Below are 19,319 nucleotides of genomic sequence, written 5' to 3'. Positions count from 1 at the left end.
TCTACTGTAATCCCCAGAGATGTCCTATTCTGATAAATCCAGCAAGAACCATTCCTGCAAATCATTTAAGATTCAAAGGCAAACTGTAGCACCTGAGGTGTTGCTGTTAGGAAGGAGCTCTCGTAGGGATGTCCTGTCTCCTCAGTTAGATGGAAATTTGGGGATGGAAGGAAAGAGCACGTTGAATAATTTACTGTATAAAACACAGAATCAAACACAGTGCAGAGCGTGTAACAGACTCTTGATAGGTTCATGAGGAAGTAATTAATTATCATTGAGAGTAAAATTAAAACAGAAAATATTTAAAGATGAGAACATTAAATATATCATTATAAATATGTACAACACTCATCCAAAAAGAAGCTACATATTGTATTTGTGTATTTGTGTATGTATGCATGTATGTATATATATGTATACAAATTATATACAAATTACATGTATAGGTGTGTGTGTGTGTGTGTGTGTGTGTATTCCAAAACTGTCCTAGGTCTACAATGTACCAATTAAAAAATTTGGGAAAAAAAACTCCTAGAAGCAGAATATAGAAGAGGTTTGGGGGAATGAGATAAAATTAAAATTAATGTTTACAACGGGTATGAAGTGATGAGCAAAACCCAAAGCACATTCCTGAACTCCAAACCTGAAAGCCCTTTAAAAAAATAAAGCCATAGAAAACAAGCAGAAAATAGAGGACAAGAATTAAATAACTAAATAAGCATCAATATTAAGATATGATACTAGTTCCCCTGTACGTCTTTTAGCAGTAAAAATTCTGGAGAAAAATAAATGAAAATTTGAGGAGATAGAATAAAGTATGGTCAGAAAGTAAGGGAACCTACAAGGATTCAATCATTCCTCCCAAACAAGGGATAGCTGGGAGTCATTATGGACTCAAGACTTGAGGTGAAGAAGTAAGGGAGCAGGGTCTTGGGGCTCAAGATGACCTCTGCACAGAGAGGGCCACCGGAGGGGACCTGGGTCTTCACTGGGGATGCAGCACCACAGGTAACAGCAGAGGAGCAGGAGAATACACTTAGACTACGGGAGGGCAAGACAGCTTCCCTGTGTTCTTCAGGGCACTGAGCAGGGTAGAGAAGAGGGACAATGAGGACAGACACAGGCCAGACCTCCAGTGAGCTGAGTGAGGCCCTGTGGAGAGTGGCTGCTGCTGCTACAGCGAGGCAGGTCACCTGAGTCAGCCTGGTCCTTTCCCCCTCAAGGCTTCCCACAGGAGCTGCAGAGTTCACCTGCCAAGGAAGAGGAGCACATGTCACCAGTTACATTTGGATTTCTAATAAGCAATGAATTTAAGCAGGCATCTGTGCTCTGTCTGGTAAGCCTAGTTCCAGGCCTCCTAAGGACCCTGGTCAGCCTTACCTCAGTAGGTACACGGAGGCAAAGAGAGAGAGAAAGAGCATGAAAAGGGAGATTGCAGATCTGGCTTTTTCAGGCAGCAGTCAAGTGCAAGGTGAGCCTCCATACCCTCTTTGCCAGTCACAAGGGAAGGTGCAGAGAGCAGCTAGGAGTCAATCAGAGTGAAAGGTCTTTGCTTTCCAGCTTGTGGAAATACAAGAACAGACGCCCAAGAGGCAGGATTTCTCCAAAGAGGCAGCTGTGCCTTGGGCTCCATGACCCATTCAGTGTCCTCATTCACAGGCCACAAATCATAGCAGTCCTTCTCCTCCCCCACCTCCTCCTCCTCCTGCACTTGTTCCTTAGACTGAAGTTGAGTACAGGGGCCACAGAGCCACATGTTCCAAGTTTGGAAATCTATCATTCTCAGGAAGCTGACAGACATGGGATTTCTCTGCCAAAAAGTAGACCACTGTTCAATTCAGAACTCTGATCCATTCTCACCTGGCCCTTCTTAAAAAATAGACCCCCTTAGCCTCAATTTCACTTTGCGAGGTTTCTGTTACCTATGATTAACCAAGGTCAAATGCCTATATATTTAGGAACAGGTGGATGATGCTTATTAACATACAGATTGAGAGTCTACACTTAATCCCTGGCAAAACTTCAGAAAATCATTAAACATATGGCTTCTGAGCACTTATAAAGTATAAAATGATCGCTTGGAGACTGCCCGGGAAGAATAAATCTTGTTCAACTGGTCCATTAATTTGCCTTAATAGCAAGGTGAGGTTGATGGATCAGAGAGTACCACAGACGTAAGATCTCTTGAATTCAAGATAGCATTCAGAAATTTCCTCACAAAATTACCAGAGATAGATGACAGTTGTGAGAGCAGAATGTTAATTCAATGAGGCCCATTCTTAGCTGGTAACTCTCTGGCACAGGCATTGATTAATGGATTGAAATTGACCAGGAGGGAGGCTCAGAAGTGTGTCTATTTGCCAAGCATCTTAGCACATGCCTATAACACCAACAGCTCAGGAGGCTGAGGTTAGAGGCCTTCAGCAACTTAGTGAGATTCTGTCTGAAAATAAAATATAAAAAGGGCTGGGGATATTGCTCAGTGGTTCAGCCCCCTTGGATTTAATCCCCAGTACCAAAAAAAAAAAAAAGTGTGTTTATTTAAAATGCTCTTTAGCATCACTCTGAATACCACTTCTTTTAAGAGAGACTGTGAGATATATATCTATATATTTATATAGATATAAATATATATATATAAATTTGCATGACCTAGAGAGAGAGAGAGAGAGAGAGAGAGAGATACACGAATGATAGGTATCTCTGGTTTTCTGTTGAAACCAGAAAGAGAAGAAGCTAGGTCAGAAAAAGGTGTAAAGTAGTGTCAGAGAAGCATTAAAGGAAATGTAAATATTTAATTAAGATAAATGAATCATGAATATTTGATTAAGATAAATACATTAATCTATGGTTGGATGTAAAATCTTAGGCTTTTAAAACTAAATGCAGTCAACCAGTCTCCCAAAACTCTAACTAATGTCAAAACTGGATTCATGAGCGTCTATTTTCATCCATGTCAACATCCATTGAAAACCTCTTATTTGCAAATGCTGCACTCAGGGATGGGAGCACAAAAACACGTAAGTTGCAGTTTCTATGTCCCAGAACAAAATTTGCTTGAAGACAGAAGAATATAAGCAACTCATTATAGCACGCTGTATTTGTAAACAAAATAGAAACTGTTATAATAACATAGAGGAGGGAATAATATAGTTAGTTAAGGAGGAGGTACCCAAGAGAAAATAGCTCAATGTATTTGGAAGCAGAAAGTCTGCAGAGGCGGCTTCAGGAGTCAAGTCTAACAGGAGAAGGGATCAGATTTCTAAGGACATTGAAAGAGTGCTGGATTGTTTGACTTTATCTGCTGGATAGTTGAAGCCATGGAATGTTCTACAGAAATAACATGTTGGAATCTGTTTTCAAAACAGTAACTGAGAGAGACAGGAGGGTGAATCATTTTAAAATGTGGGCTGTGATTAGTCTGTCTGTGTTCAAATCCCAGCCACGTCACTCAGCAGCTGCATGACCTTATATGGGCTTTGTGGCCTCTGTTGACTCAACTGCTTCATATTCAAATGGGAAAAGCAATTAAAACCAATTTGTTTGGTGGTTATAAGTTCTCAGTCATTATTAGCTGGTTTTGAAATGTTATTCATGGATATTGAAAAGAATTCTTGAGATTTGCCAGGAGATACCTGTACCTTCTAGACAAGAGCTGATAAGGACCTGAATGAGAGAGGACAGTGGCACTGGGAAATAGGACATGAAGGGACAGAATCCATCCAGGTACAGGATCTTATTCATCCCTCTGAGATAGCATCTTTGCGTTCTCCTTAGGAGGCAGTTTTCCAGCTGAGGCAAAATGTGATGATTCGATTCATTCATTCAATGAATATTCCTTGAGAATCTACTAGGTCTCAGGCACTATGGTAATTAAGGAAAGATTGGATAGAGGTGAACAAGATGAAAAAAAAAAGAGGTGATGAAGAAGATGATCATAATTCTTGATTTTACAGGACTGATATTCTAGAGTTGAATAAATAAGCACTTACAATTAATGTCATTGATGTTATGATAATAGGAGTACAGGGAGCTAAGGGCCAACTTCAGGCCATCTGAATGTAATCTTGCAAAACTGTTGGGTCAGGGGATGATTCCTGGAAGAGATGATGTCTGCACTGAGACCTGAAGAATTCTTTGGAATGGTAATTAACTGGGAGAGGGAAAGAAAAGAGAAGTAGGAAGTTTCACAGGGAATGCTTCAGATAGTTGCAACTGTTTCCTGATCTGCTTGCTTATAATACTCTTTTGACCCAATTATTCAGAAGAGTTTTCATTTTGAAACAATGATTTCTATGCTTTACCATGAACAGGAATTACCTTCATTTTTAATACCTTACTGGGAACTAATAGAGAATTCCTACATCAGCACCATCAAAACGGTTCTCAGGCATCTGAGAGAAGACCAGCATGCTGTACTTGCGTACTTATACCAGATCAGGTGAGTAAAGTTCCAGAGTCAGAATTTTACAGTTTACAGGTATGACATATAAGATCCCTCTCCTTCTCTCAATGTCTTACAGAACAAGTTTCCAGGAGTTTCTAAGGCGTCCTGATCACAAGCAAGATTTCGTAGCTCAGTGGCAGGCTGATTTCAACTCTCTTCCTGATGACCTGTGGGATGATGAGGAAACAAAGGCAGAACTGCACCAAAGAGTGAATGTAAGGACATCGGTGACATGCTGGGCCAGGGCCCAGTTCATTTCTCTGACCTGCCTGAGAGTGAGGATGAGAAAGGCAATGGTTTGAACTTTTACCGGGTTAACTCTCCAGAGCAGAGGCTCTTCTGTGCTTTGCATTCAGAATGAGAATGTGGTGGCAACACTTCTGGAAAGAGAAGCCAAGGTCTCTGCCTTGCAGGTGCCCTCTTGGCCTCTGTCTTATAAATTCCTGTCCCCTTTGTTGGTCCATGTGGCTGCACTCATGTCTGGTGTTAATCACATGCCTGTCTTGAACACCATCATATGGTCAGTCAATGGCAAAGAAAAGAAAAGTGAGAAAAAGCCAAGCATTGAGTAGATGTCTTGAGATCAGGTACCAAAGCTTATACATCTTTGTACTCTAGCAAGCACAATGCTTGGTAATTGGTAAACAGACAGAACATAAATTCATGAATGAAGTATATTACCCTGATGCTTTAAACAAGGGCTTCTGGTGCACAAGAAGCCTAATTTCAGTCTCTTACCCCTTGTGTTCTCTGTAAATCCACAGACCCCCTTATCCCATCAGAAAGACCCCTTGTTACTGCCAGAAGTATGGGCTACTAGCAGTCAATTCTGGTTATGATCTAAGTATTTATTTGTGCAACAAAAACATTGCCAAACTCTACCTCATATCCCATTGTTTGCTCTGTAAATATTTATATCAAGGGTCTGGGAATTGAACTTGAACAGAATGTCTATAAACTTATGTATCCGGGAGACAGAGAATAAGCAATAAACAAGTGAATACAGAATGAGGTCCTTAGCAAGAAGAGCTTTGAGGGGAGCAAGAAAGCAGGGCAAGAGGAAAATAAACATTTCTGTAATAATTTTGTCTATGATGGCTCTAAAAATTCCTTCTAAGAAGGTGACACTTGAACAGACTCAGGAGAGAAGTGATGGAGTGAGCCGCGTGCATGTTTAGAGGAGGGTATCTCGGCCACAGAGAAAAGCAAGGGAAAAGACCATGAAGGTACAGGATGTTCAGTGCTTTTGAAAAACAGCAAGGAGACTGGTGTAGCTGGAGCAGAGAGAGAATGGGCAAGTGGTTTGGTGATAAGACTGGAGAGATTGTAGGGGACCGTAGTACCTAAGGCCCCAGAGGTCAGTATTAGGGTAATGGCATTGATCTGAATGAGATGGAAAGCTTCAGTTGCTGGTCTCAAAAGATCCTATAGGGGAGAAAAATGAGCAGGAAGAGCAGTTTGGAAACCAGCTGGGAAGCTTTTATAACAAGGGCAAGGCCTCATGGTAGCCTGGTTGATGCAGAAGGGTTTGACCCAAGAGGTACTTAAATGTGCTAGTGAAGCTGAGGTGTTTTACTTGTTCTTAGACATTCCTTAAAAAGTAGTAGTTAACTGGGTTGTGTTGGTCGGATTTTCATCACTGTGACCAAAAGTCCTGATTGGAAGGAATAAAAGTTTATTTTTGCTCAGAGTTTCAGAGGTTGAGTCCATGGTTGGGCAGCTCTGACTCTGTATGCCTGCGGTGGCCAGAACAACATGGCAGAAGTGGGCAGAGGAAAGCTGCTCAGTGCGTAACAGCCTGGCAACAGAGAGCTTCAGAGCCAGGAGCCAGGGATAGAAAGTCCTCCAGGGCACACCCCCAAGACCTGCTTCCTCCATTCACACCTACCTGCCTACAGCTCCACCCATGATCCACCCGAAGTATCAATCCATCAAATGGATTAATCAGTCAAGGCAAGGAAAAGAAAAACGAGAACTGGATTAATCCACTAACTAGATTACAGCTTTTATATCCTAATCATTTCACCTCCAAACCTTCCTGCAGGGGAATTTCAGGGTACACCTCATATCCAAACGGTCATGTACGCAAATCCTAAGACTGACTCTTCTTTTTTCTATTTCTTTCCTACCTATTCATAAAACCACCCCCAAGCCAGCCCTCATGTATACTTCATCCTAATATTAGTCAACTGATTATTGACAGATAACACAGTAATTTGAAATTTTAAAATATCTTATTTGTAATTTTTCTGATTTATTTCTAGCAAATCTTAGTGTCAATGTTTGTTTTATACCTGTCCTCTATTTCCTTCTTGTTCTCTGTGGCTTTATTTATTTCAAGGGCTTTCTTCCAGATTTGGAGTTACAGGGTGGGTGGGTATTTTTTCTCAATACTCTACAACCCTTAACAAATAGTAATTTTAATTATATCTCATTTCCCCAACATCCTCCTGTTCTGCTTCTGTGAAGGTATTTTTTTAGTTTTTATTTTGAGGTGGGGGTCTCCCAGGATGGTCTCAAACTTGGGATTCTCCTGCTTTGACCTCCTTACTTGCTGGGATCATAGGCGTGTGCTATCACACCCAGCAAGATCATGTTTATTTTTAAGGTCTTTGAAACACATTAAAAATTTACAGATTTTGAAAATAAAATGTTAAATATAACAAATCTCACACTAAAAATTTAAATTTCATTTCAAGCAGCAGGTTGTATGAATACTCTCAACATTAGATTCTATCTTCTTTTTCAATCTTTGCCCACTTATTGGGTAAAAATGTGGATATTTTCTTATAATTTATATTTCTATTTTTATAGTTGAAGCTTACCATATTTTCATAGGTTTAATGGTCATTTATTTTCTTTCTCCTGAAGTCATTTTGTGACTTTTGCCCACTTTTCTATTGGAGTATCCTTTTTTTCTTATTGATTCCTATGACTTCTTTATATATTAAGGATGTAAGCTACCTGTTGATCATGTTACAAGTATATACTCTGTTTGATGTTTACCTTGTATTATTTGTAGTGAGTTTTAACATGTAGAATGTTTTGAATATTTTTGTAGATAAATATAAAAATTTTTCATTATAGATAGATTCTTAGTTTTAATTTAAAAATATTTTTTCATCCCAAGTTTATATTCAAATGTATCATGTTTTTAAAATTTCTACAGTGGTATGTTTTCGTTTTAAATATTTAAGTTATTCTGTTGTTTTAATAAGGTTCTCATTTTATCTCCTCCCCCCCCAAAAAAAGCTAATCAAATTGTACAAGACAGTAATATGTCGACATTGAGTTCCATATGGTATATATGTGGAAAAGGGGGAAAATAACATACAATCTATATTTCTACTTGGAAGGTTCAGTAAATACTAGACAAATAAGTTTCACCAAAGATATTATACTCTTTTTAGCTATGGATCCTCAGCAAGAGCATACATTAGAAAAACTTCTGAAATTAAAAAAAATAATAATGCCTTTGTGCACATGCACTATGGTGCATTCTCTCTCTCTCTCTCTCTCTCTCTCTCTCTGTCTGTATACATATATACGTATATATGTATATATGTACAATGAGTATATATAATACACATATGTATATGTATATATATACTCATCACATATGATGGACATATTCCTTTTGGGTTTTTTTCTTTGACTTATTATTAGATGTGAAAGAATAGAATCAATGTAACTTCAAAAGGAAGCTAGAAGATAAACCTGAGAAAAGGAGAATAGAGTTGATGAGGATAAAAGCACAACTTGACAAATAAAGAACATCAAACTTACAATATCAGCCAGGCAGAGAAGTTTCCGAAAAGAAATCATCAAAGAAAAAAATACAAACACATTTTCCATTCAATAGAAATCATGATATTATTTATGGATACTAGGAGATAACATACATTATATACTTTGTACTTGTAAAGTTCAATAAGTTTGGGACAAATCAGTCTTATTAAAGCTATTATAATTATTTAGCAGTGGGCCCTCAGCAGGAGAACATATAGTAGGGCAACTTAAGAAGTTTTAAAAGAAAGAACGAAAACATGGCTGTGCTTCGTATGCTAAATTTAGAATTAGGTTTAGAATGGATTTTATGTTTTTCATTTTTTTTAAAGTGTTACAGGTAATTCTGATCAAAACAACTGCTCTTCTTTTTATTTTTTTTAAGTTGTAGATGGACACAATACCTTTATTTTATTTATTTTTATATGGTACTGAGGATCGAACCCAGTGACTCACATGTGCTAGAAGTGCTCTACCACTGAGTCACAACCCCAGCCTCTCAACTGTTGTTCTTTTACATTTCCATACCTCAATGATCTTGCAAAATCTAATGAAAGCTAAAAACTCCTGTGGCTGTTGCATCCTTATCCATTTTCTTCGTCATAGTTTTGATAGTGATGCAGCAGTAGTAATAGCTAAACACTGAGCACAGGCTGGCACATCTTATTTCATTCCCAAGACAACAAATCTGAGACAGGAACTAGGAATGATCACAGTTGACAGGTGAAGAGCTGTGGCAGAGGTCAGCATAGTAACTGGCAGCTCTGGGGTCTGTGGCCCAGCAGCCTGGCTCCCCTTTAAGCTACTTCTCCAAGCAGCATTATTGGACACTGGAAGAAGTATGCTAAAGCGAATCTTCAGGATCTCCTGGAACTATTTATAGCATAATAACCATTTTTGCCAAAGTAAATTTTTTGTCTTGAATTTAACTTTTATTCAAATACCAGTCCTATGTGCCTTACTTTATTTTTTATTTGCATTTGCCTCATATAAATTTTCCAGTTTGAACTTTCTGTGTCATTTTGTTTTATGTGAATCTCAAGTAAATGCCATATAAATTGGGTTCAAGTTTTTGACCCAAGAGAAAATATTTACAACATTTGTAAAAGTGGACATTTTCACTGATCTTGTCTTCCTAACCTTCTCAACGAAGTCATGAATATTTCTTAAATCCTGCCTATCTTAGATTATTCAGGAATATTTAGTAATTCCTCAATTTCTTTGAAATAAATTGTGAAAGCCAGCAATGCCTTTAGCTAAGGCCATAATAAACATTGGGTGTTTAAATCCTTTGATCCTTGGTGATATGCCTTGTTCTTGCATTATTTCATCTCAACCTTATGAACATGGTGAGCAGAGTAGTTCTGCCATTGCACCACCCACGTTCTTCTCCCAGGAAAACTGAGCCACAGAGGTGATATAACTTGCACAGGTCCCACAGTGAGTCAGCAGCAGAAAAAGAACTCAGAACATGGTTTTCAGAATCCTGCTTTTATATCTTATCCTTTGATGAATACTCTCTTATCTTTTAAAAAATGTATAAATATTTGATAACCAGAAGTCAATATTTATTGAATGTCCCACAGAGCGTTTGTGGAAACAGCATCTAGATATCGGGATCAGCTCTAAAAAATGGTAATATTATCCTGACAAAATAACTTGTGATGTTTTCATTTTATGTACCGCCTACGCACAGAAATGCACCAAAATGTTAAGAGTTCAAGTACAAAGTGTTTAATAAACAGAGCCTCACACCAGCAAAATTCACTGTAGACAGTAGAGTTAAATGGCTGGGGTTCAAATCCTGACTCCACCAAGACAAAATCATAGGCAAGTGACTTACCTCCCTGTGAGAGCATTTAACACAGTCCCCGACACACAATAAATGTTTAGTGAATCATATTATTGAAAAAACTGTCAAATTTGAGGACTGTATATATTTAACTATTGGGATATTTTATTAAACAAACATTTTATTGCTATGAATAAGATTGTAATAGTAACCTTCATTAATTGAGGAATTATGGTGAACACTGTGCTAAGCACTTTACTTACATGAACTAATTTACTGTAAATAACATATCCAAAGAATGTCCTTATCTCCCTTTTTACGGATAAAGCAATTGAAGCATAGTACAGTGGTGATGGTACTCAAGGCCAAAGTTTCATCTCCTGGCTCCGCCGTTTACTCATTGTGAGACCCAAGGAACATAGCCTTTCTGTGACTCACCTCACCTGCAAAATGAATATAAAAATAGTACCATCTAAAGCTGTTGTGAGATGTTACATGTAGAGTGATTTGTGCTGAAACACACTGACACACATAGGAAGAGCTCAGTACCTGTGACCATTGTTATTTTACAATTTATATACAATTAAATTTGGTCTTTTAAAATTCCCACATTATAAATATATGTAAATATTATGTGTTACTATATTTATCAATTTTATTAATGATCAAATCTGGTATGGGGCAGAACTAGTATCTTAAAAGTATCTTACTATTAGTTCTTTAATACCAAACTTATTTTTGGACCATCCCATTAAGTTCAGATGACAGCTTTTGGTGACTAACAGATTCTACCTGTGATATCAATCAACAAGTCTATGCCCTTATTTACATGAAGCTGTGTACAACATTGCTCAAAAAAAATACATGAAAATATTTTAAACCAAGCAAATTTTTTTTTGAGGAAGGACTAAAATTCATGAAGCATCCATGGATAACATGACTGAAGTGGATATGTAACAGATGGGGGCACATGAGCAGGGTGGTAGCACACACCTATAATCCAGCAACTCAGGAGGCCTAGACAGGAGGATCTCAAGCTCAAGCCCAGCGTGAGAAACATAGCCAGTTCTATCTTAAAATAAAAAAAGGTTGGGAATGTGTCGGTGGTAAAGCACCCCTGTGTGCAATCCATAGTACAAAAAAAAAATTAAAAATATGTAAAATAAAAATGGCATATGATTTACAAATAGAAGCAAAGTAATTACTGGTTCAAGGAATGAATATAATACATGAGTACACTAGGTCTAAATTTTCTTTAGGGACATTTTTAGGAGAAGCATGATATTCTAGGTTGTTAACACTGAGGCAAATAGAACTTTAATTCTCAAGCATAATCTGGCTCTGGTCTTTTCCGATCAGGATCTGCGAGACCGCCTGTGGGACATTTGTGATGCCAGGAAGGAGGAGGCAGAGCAGGAGCGACTTGATATCATTAATGAGAACTGGTTGCAGGACTGTCTTGGAGTAATGATGAACCACTTTTTTTCACTGATGCAGGTGAGAGCAGCTGGTCACAATGACACAGACCTCCCCCCACAGCCACATCCCGCATGCCCAACTCATTTGTGAATATTAGGGGTCCGTTCAAATATCGTTTTGCTCTTAGAACTTTGCCTGGTATGCATTCCAGTTTGCCAAGAAAATTAGCCAATCTAAATTAATTTGGCCTCAGCCAAGCAAGCACACAGACTGGAAGCATCCCCACCAGCTTCTCACCAGCTTTACTTGCAGATGCCTAGATATGTAGAGGACAGCAACTGAGTTGTTTACCTTGGTCTTTCAAAGCAGACACCCAGAGTGGCTAGGAAGGCAATCCTGCCACAATGCACAGACAAAGCAGCAGGCATTAGAATTTCTGAAAATAAAAGATTTTCTAGTACTGGATTGGAAAAACAGACCGTTCATCAGAAAGACCTGCTTAACTTATATTACCAGCCTATTAAATAAAAATTTTATGAGACAAGATAAAAACACAGACACCAATTTTATTCTTTTTTTCTTTTTTGGTACTGGAGATTGAACTCAGGGGCACTTGACCACTGAGCCACATCTCCAGGCCTACTTTTTGAATTTTTCTTATTTACAGAGTGTGTCACTGAGTTGCTTAGCACTTCGCTTTTGCTGAGGCTGGCTTTGAACTTGCTATCCTCCTGTCTCAGCCTCCCATGACCCTGGGACTACAACATGCTTGCGCTACCATGCCCAGCTACAATTTTATTCTTATACTCCTGCCAGCAATAGGGGAAAGAGCAAAGACGAGTCTTTGGCACCCAGCTCCTCCAAGGTAAACTACTAGAGAGCTTTTGAGAGCTGGCATGGGGTGGAGGTCGGAGCCTTATGAGACATCTGTATTTGATAATTGTATTACCCAAAGGGGAAAAAAAACCCTCTCTCCCACCTTCATTCTGGGAAGTAGTTTTACAGCTTGGAGCAAAGCACCTGTAGAGGTTGGTGTCCTACCCTCATCAGGAGCCCAGAGGCTCTATCTTCCCTGATGACTAATCACATTTCAAAGAGACGCTTCTTGGTCTTGAGAAGGACATTTCTGGGTTCTAAGTCTGATAAGAGGTTTTTAAAAGATTTGTATCTCAAAGAGTCAAAGAAAGGATCTACAAGAATGAGTTTTCTAAAGTACTCTAAAAAGAGGGAGGGCAGGAGCCTAGAGTCAAGAAGAAGCCTGTCTAAACCTCAGTCAGGCTGAAAGGACTATTAAGGCTAATGTCCACATGAGTATTTCTCCTAAAAGAAAAATACTGAAGATGGAGGATGGAAAAGGGTGCATTTCTAATCTTGAATTAATTAACTCACAAGAGGAAATGCTGCAAGAAATGAGGATATTTATCTGGCAATCTCTAAAGCTTGTTGCATAGTAGGTGTGCAACGAATGCTTGTTTGACAAATGACCAATGAATGCTAGGAGTTCCCGCTTTCAAACCTGCAAACCATGTTGCAGGGGCAGGCTGGACCACAGGAGGCCTGAAGAACCAGCAGAAACCTGAGGGACAGGAGCAGCTTTGTTGATTACAATAGTCTCCCCTCCCCTTTATGATTTCACTTTCACAGTTTTAATTAGCTTCCATCAACTGTGGTCTAAAAAACTCGATACTGCTTTGTTTTCCTTTGCATTTGAGACAGGGTCTCACTAGTTGCTCAGGTTGGCTCCAACACCTGGATCAAGCAGTCCTCTAACCTCAGCTTCCCAAGTAGCTGGGACTACTGGCATGTGCCACTGTGCTAGGTGGTCCAAAAGTATTAAATGGAAAATGCTAGAAGTAAACAATTTACAAATTTTAAATCGTCTACCATTCTGAGTATCATGATAGAGTCTCCGTTTGTCCCACTCTAGACCATCGCATTCTGTTCCATTTTACCTGGGATATGTCATCCCCTTAGTCTAGCACATCTGAACTACATATGCTGTTCACCCATTATTCACTGGTAGCCATGCAGGTTATCAGATCAACTATTCTGTTTTTTCAGTTCTTGTATTCAGGTAACCCTGTGTCATAGCCTAATGTTATGTTGTAATACCTGCACCTCACCTCCTATTGTCACACAAGCATTGTTCTACCTCACATCATCACACACACACCAAAAAAAAGTGAGTTTAGTGTAATAAATATTTTGAGGGATTATGGAATCCCTCACATGTTTTATTACTGTATATTATTATAACCTTTCTATTGCATTATTAGTTGTTATTGTTCTCTCGCTATGTATAATTTAACTAAACCTTATCATTCACATGCATGCAAAGGAAAAACATAGTATATATAGTGTCTGGTGCTATCCATGGTTTCAGGTTTCCACTGAGGGCCTTGGAATGTATCCCCCATTGGGTAAGAGGAAACTACTATATTAGCACTGAGATCCAGTTAGGAGACTTAAGGAAGTCAAGAAAACAGGACAGGAAAGACCTATGCAGGAATATGGGGACTCTGGATTGGGAAGTGAAGATGGAATGCAAAAGAGTTCACCTAAACCTGAGGACAGAGATGAGTGATAATCAGGATGACAGTGAGATCCCAGGAGCATGAGTTGTGCACAAAGATCAAAGTGAGATGCTTGACCAGCCTGAACAAGTAGCATCCCCAGAGCCTCAATTTGAGCAAGCAGTGGTCAAATCTTGAGAACAGGTCTGTCTAAAGCTTATGGCATAAACAGCTACAATGCAATAATGAAGGCAGAAAATGGAAAATTTTTGTAAATCATTGTGAGCCGTACACGTCTCTTCAGGAAATGAAATGAGTTTGATATTTCAGCAATATCTCAATTTAAGGCTCTCATCCTGACAAACCAAACTAATATTCAATACCAACTAGAAGAAAAGAAGATAAGGAGAAAAGCAGTAAATGTTAAACATTTATTAAGTTCTTACTGTGTACCTGCCAGGTACTATTCTAAGAACTTTCAAGTACAACCCATTAAACCTTCACAACAACCCTATGCTGTAAATTCTATAATCATCCTCATTTGACAGATGAGGAAACTGAGGCTGGCACAAGAGAAACAATTTACCCAATGTTCCCAGTTGGTAAGTGGAAGAGCAGGGATTTGGACTGGGTGCAACTGCAGAGCCAGTGCTCCTGTCTGGCCACTGCTGTGTCACCAACATTGTTCAGATAACCAAAGAGTCACCAGATAGAAAAGAGAGAGCCTTATTCTGCACTGATGGATAGGATCCCATAAAAGCCAAGAACAGACAAGGCAGGAAAAAAGCAAGTTTATTTCAGTATATGAACAAAGAGCCTAATGATTAAAACTGTTCATTAAATAACAGACTTCAGAGCCTTCGTTCAGAAAGCACAAAAGCTAAAACTTGCACATTTGTGGAGGACCAAGGAAAAGAACCCTTGAGAATGTTCTCAAGAGCCTGTGGTACTGGTTAACAAACTGCTAGATAAGTGCTTTCCAAGTAGGCTCCACGGACTACTAGTCCTCCAAGATGTTTTGCAAAAAGAGGACTCCATGGTCAGATGACTTTATAAAGTGCTTCACAACTCTAGCACTCCCTCCCCCTGGGAGATTAACAAGCATATTAACATATTTAGACATCAAGATGCTCTGTAGTAAAGAAATCCTTTTCATGTGTTAACCCAGCATTTCTGAAACTATTTGACCTTGCAAAGTTTGTATTCCTTTCATCTCCAACAAGGTGCTCCTTAACAGCCTGTAAGGGTATGTTTTTTCAGAATAAATTTTAGAAAATCTATTCTAGATAATTTCAAAGATTCCCTTCAATTCTAAGAGTCTGCAAAAATTAAGGAAAAACATGGAAGCGTTATTTACTCATAAAAGTGAGAAGAATCTTCATTAATTCTTCTTATATGGGAATCCTAAGCATACTATGGCATCTTATTCAGGTTTTCCTATATACTGATTTCAAATTATGTCTCTTCAAATAAATTAAGCTTTTATTTAAAACTAATCACCATAATAAAGTAAGCCTAAGGCACAGATTATCAGCACAGTCCCAGATACCACTTGTATAAGTTAGACTGTATAAGCTTACTAGACCTTATCATTACTAAAGAGCTCAGCTCTCTAAGGAAGAAATAATTTCCTTATTAATTAATTTACCAAATAATATAATGTTTTTTACTAACTAATAATTTTATAACCTCTCTACATATCTCTTCCATTTGTAAAAGTTATTTTTCAACATCTAAATTGTACAGCTTGGGTTTCTATTTGCATCCTATTCATTGTAAATGTGGTATTGTGCAAGTTCTTGTGAGTATATGTATAAGACTTATTTTTATCAAACTTAAGTAAGACAGATGCAAACACATATTGTCAAACTATGAAATTAATCCATATAGGAATATTTTAAGACTCAAGTTGGTTTCTTTGCAAAGAAAAATATTTCATTTTTCCTGATCTTTTCAAAATACTAGCTTGAAAACCTGCTTAAATATAAGGAGACAATTTAAAAACATGTTCTACAATTTAAATAATATGTTAATTTTAATTTTAAATAATTTTAAAACATGTTCTGTGACTCAAAATGATATAAGATAGATTCAAATTAACCAAACAAATTTCTTCCCAATTCAGTAAATTAGCTAGGAAAGTTTAATAGAGCAAAGAATGGTTTTTTAGGAGGAATTCAGCTTATCAAAAAACAAACTGATCAAACTCATTGTCTTTTGTTGTAGTATACAATACAAAAACAGACATTTCTTTGTTCTCAACTATGATTATAGCAGTGCAATTCTCTCTTTCTGGATGTTTTATGAAATAAATGGTAATATAATTATTTAACAAATGAAGGGAATCTCATTATAAATGTCCTTGAGTTAGGTTCAGCTAAAGATTTCGAACACTGTGTCAGTTTTGTTCTTTTTAAAAATGTTGCTTTCTGTAAATAACTAGATGTCATGGAGGACATCTATATGAGAGGCTCAATATTTAGGCTCTAGATACTAGTTTGAACAGCCCCACCAACTAAAGCAAAGTCTAAGTTCATGTGAACACTACAAAAGAGAAGCACAGATTTACCACACAGTCTAATACCAGCGGGAGAATGAGCTGAAAATCTTGAAGTCTACCCTTGTATATTGGTGCTGAAGGGGGTTCCCTGCATATGCATTTCAGCACATATCACAAAGGGAAATGCCCTGTGCTGATAGGGAGTCACCACATCACGTGAATGACTGATGCTCATCTCACCACCAACTCCTCTCAGAAGCTCCATTTCCCTTGAGCTACTTACTGGCAACCCCAGCTAAGGAGTATAACTGTGAGCACTGGAGGAATTATCTTGAAAGTTGGAGTGAAACTGGAAAGATAGCTATTCATTATCACTTTGTGTTACTGTTTATTGTGTTTCCACAATAATTATTTTGTCTTAAAGGATTAGACTCTAGTCTTGTTTCTTGGTTTTGTATGTATATTGGTATATCTCAAATCAACAAACATGTTGGCTATGATAAAGAACACATTTTAATGATTGTGAAGTTATTGGTTGATTGGTTAGGACACGGAGAATTCCTAATATCAAAATAATGAATAATATGCACTACTTCAAACATCAAGCATATTGCAACCTCTATCACAATATCATGAGGCATAGAAATGTCACCTTGTTGGATGAAATCATGCTCAGTAAGTACAGAAAGCATGTTACTAGTTACCTTAATTACTATGCAAATGTTAGATATATACATATTCTCCAATATTCTTCCTTAATTTCCATAAATTAATTTCAACCTAAATGTTTCTAAAATAGTTCTTATAAGATCTTATACAGGAAATATGTACAGATCTGTCTTTCTTGGGTATTGATACTCACATTTGCTATTAAAGGCGGAAGTGAACCGGTTTCAAGATACAAAGAGACTCCTTCAGGATTATTACAGGGCAATGGATTGCAAAATCCCGTTAGAGGACAATAAGAAATTTACTCGAATCCCATTGGTTCAACTGGATAGTAAAGAACTTTCAGAAAACCAAATTAGGTAAGGTAGATCTTCATGATATACTGTAACTGTTTTGAACATAAACCTTTGTGATTGAGTTACCATTAGTAATTAATTGCCACAACTAAAAATATTGCACTCTTTATCCTTCAAATCCAAAATGCTCTAATTCTCACTTCAGGCTATTAACATGCATTATTTATCCTGTTAATAGTGAATATTTACCTCTTTCACTGCATAATTATAGTGTAGTTACTATGGAGTGTCTCCACAGACATTGCAGGGGGTATTAGGAACATCTGAATTCTGAAACACTTTTGGCCCCCAAGGGTCTCTGGTAAAAGATTATAAATCTCTACTACTTTCATGAAAGGAGTCTAGCAGTGTGTGTGTGTGTGTGTGTGTGTGTGTGTGTAATTATGTAAGTGGAAATGAAATAGGTTGTGAGTTTTCTTTCACCCATGAGGGAAGTTGAAAAGCATTAAAGACTCAGTCATATGTGATTATAACCTCATTAGATGGAACAACCTATTTACAGTCTAACATTAGATTCCTCCATTAGAAAAGGAACTTGGTGGAGGATGGAAGAAAATTATATTTTCAGTCAAAAAAATCCTGTGAAATATGAAGTTTATAAATAATTATTTTTATACATCTAATAGGTAGGGACAGGGGAAGAGCAAGATCCCAAACTATGAACCAGTAGAAAAATGCCATCAAGAAATGGGGGTGGGAATAGTGGTAATTCCTCTGGGGTGGCTTCCAACCACAAAACACTAAGAGAACATTTAAACTTACTTTTGTAAGATTTAAAATAGTTAAAATTAGAAATCAAAGTCCTTAAGAAGTAAATGAGTTAACTAAAAATAAATTGATAAGATATAAGGAAAAGATAAAATAGTAAAATAAAAAAGGTTAAAATGACCAGTAAGTAGGGCCAAGAGAAAAAGGTGAAGAAAAAAAAAAGTATACATAAAGAGAGGAAAAAAGAAGTGAGATTTAAACATCCTATGCAGGCACTGAATGAACTTAGGCAAGTCACTTGACTTTCTGAAACTCAGTTCCTCTTGGCAAAATACAAACATAATACCATTGCTATTATTGCTTATCCCTATCAGCTAATCAATATCTGCTAGTCTTTTTATGAATAGTCTTACTGTACTCATATTATTATTATTCAAATCTCCAAGGAGATGAGATATGGATTTTATATTTTAAATATTGTATGCTTGTTAAACATAAGCTTGCTGTGTAAATGAAAGCAATAGGAATTGCACAAACAGAATGGAGGTTAATGAAGATATTTTGAAGTAGGACAAATTTGGTTTGAGTCCTTGGTGGGTCAGTTACTAACCACATGTAAATGGATTATTTACTTGTCTGATCAAATTACTCGGACTCTTTCTAAGTACCAGGTTTCTAATCTGTAAAACAAGGCTTTTGTAAAGATTACAGAAAATAAAATCTACAAAGCATTTGGTACCGTATTTGGGACTCAGAGGACTTGTGATTTAGTTTCAATAACTCTCAATAAGTGGTGATTACTATTGTCATTGCATAATATACAGTGACCTCTTCTTGCTGATATGCAACATTTTAATTATTACATGCTCTTGCTTTGTTTGTTTTGCCCCACACCTTGTTCCTAAAAGGATTTGAGGTGGCCTAAACATTTGAAGTAGGACTACGTAGTGACCGAAGATCCACCGATCTCTCAAAGCTTCTTTCATCTATTGCCATCATATCTCTGTCACGTCCATGTGCATACAAGAATACACAAGAGGGAAATTGTGTACCCCCTTCTTGATACAAGAGAAACATTCGGCAAGCTGCTGAAAGAAAAGTTTGAAATTAAAAACAATAAAAAAAATTC

At 37.5% G+C, this 19,319-nt stretch overlaps 1 protein-coding gene across 1 annotated transcript in view; it reads left to right on the top strand.

Moving 5' to 3' along the window:
* Positions 1 to 19,319, top strand: part of Spef2 (sperm flagellar 2) — a 165,666-nt gene that overhangs the window by 98,124 nt on the left and 48,223 nt on the right. Inside the window, 4 exon segments of the mRNA XM_048802898.1 lie at positions 4,314 to 4,441; positions 4,524 to 4,662; positions 11,385 to 11,522; positions 17,334 to 17,485. Of these exon segments, the coding sequence (XP_048658855.1) occupies positions 4,314 to 4,441; positions 4,524 to 4,662; positions 11,385 to 11,522; positions 17,334 to 17,485 (557 nt within the window).

Source organism: Marmota marmota, unplaced genomic scaffold, assembly GCF_001458135.2.
Source record: "Marmota marmota marmota unplaced genomic scaffold, marMar, whole genome shotgun sequence".
Lineage (NCBI taxonomy): Eukaryota > Metazoa > Chordata > Mammalia > Rodentia > Sciuridae > Marmota > Marmota marmota.
This window is presented reverse-complemented; position numbering and strand designations above follow the sequence as displayed.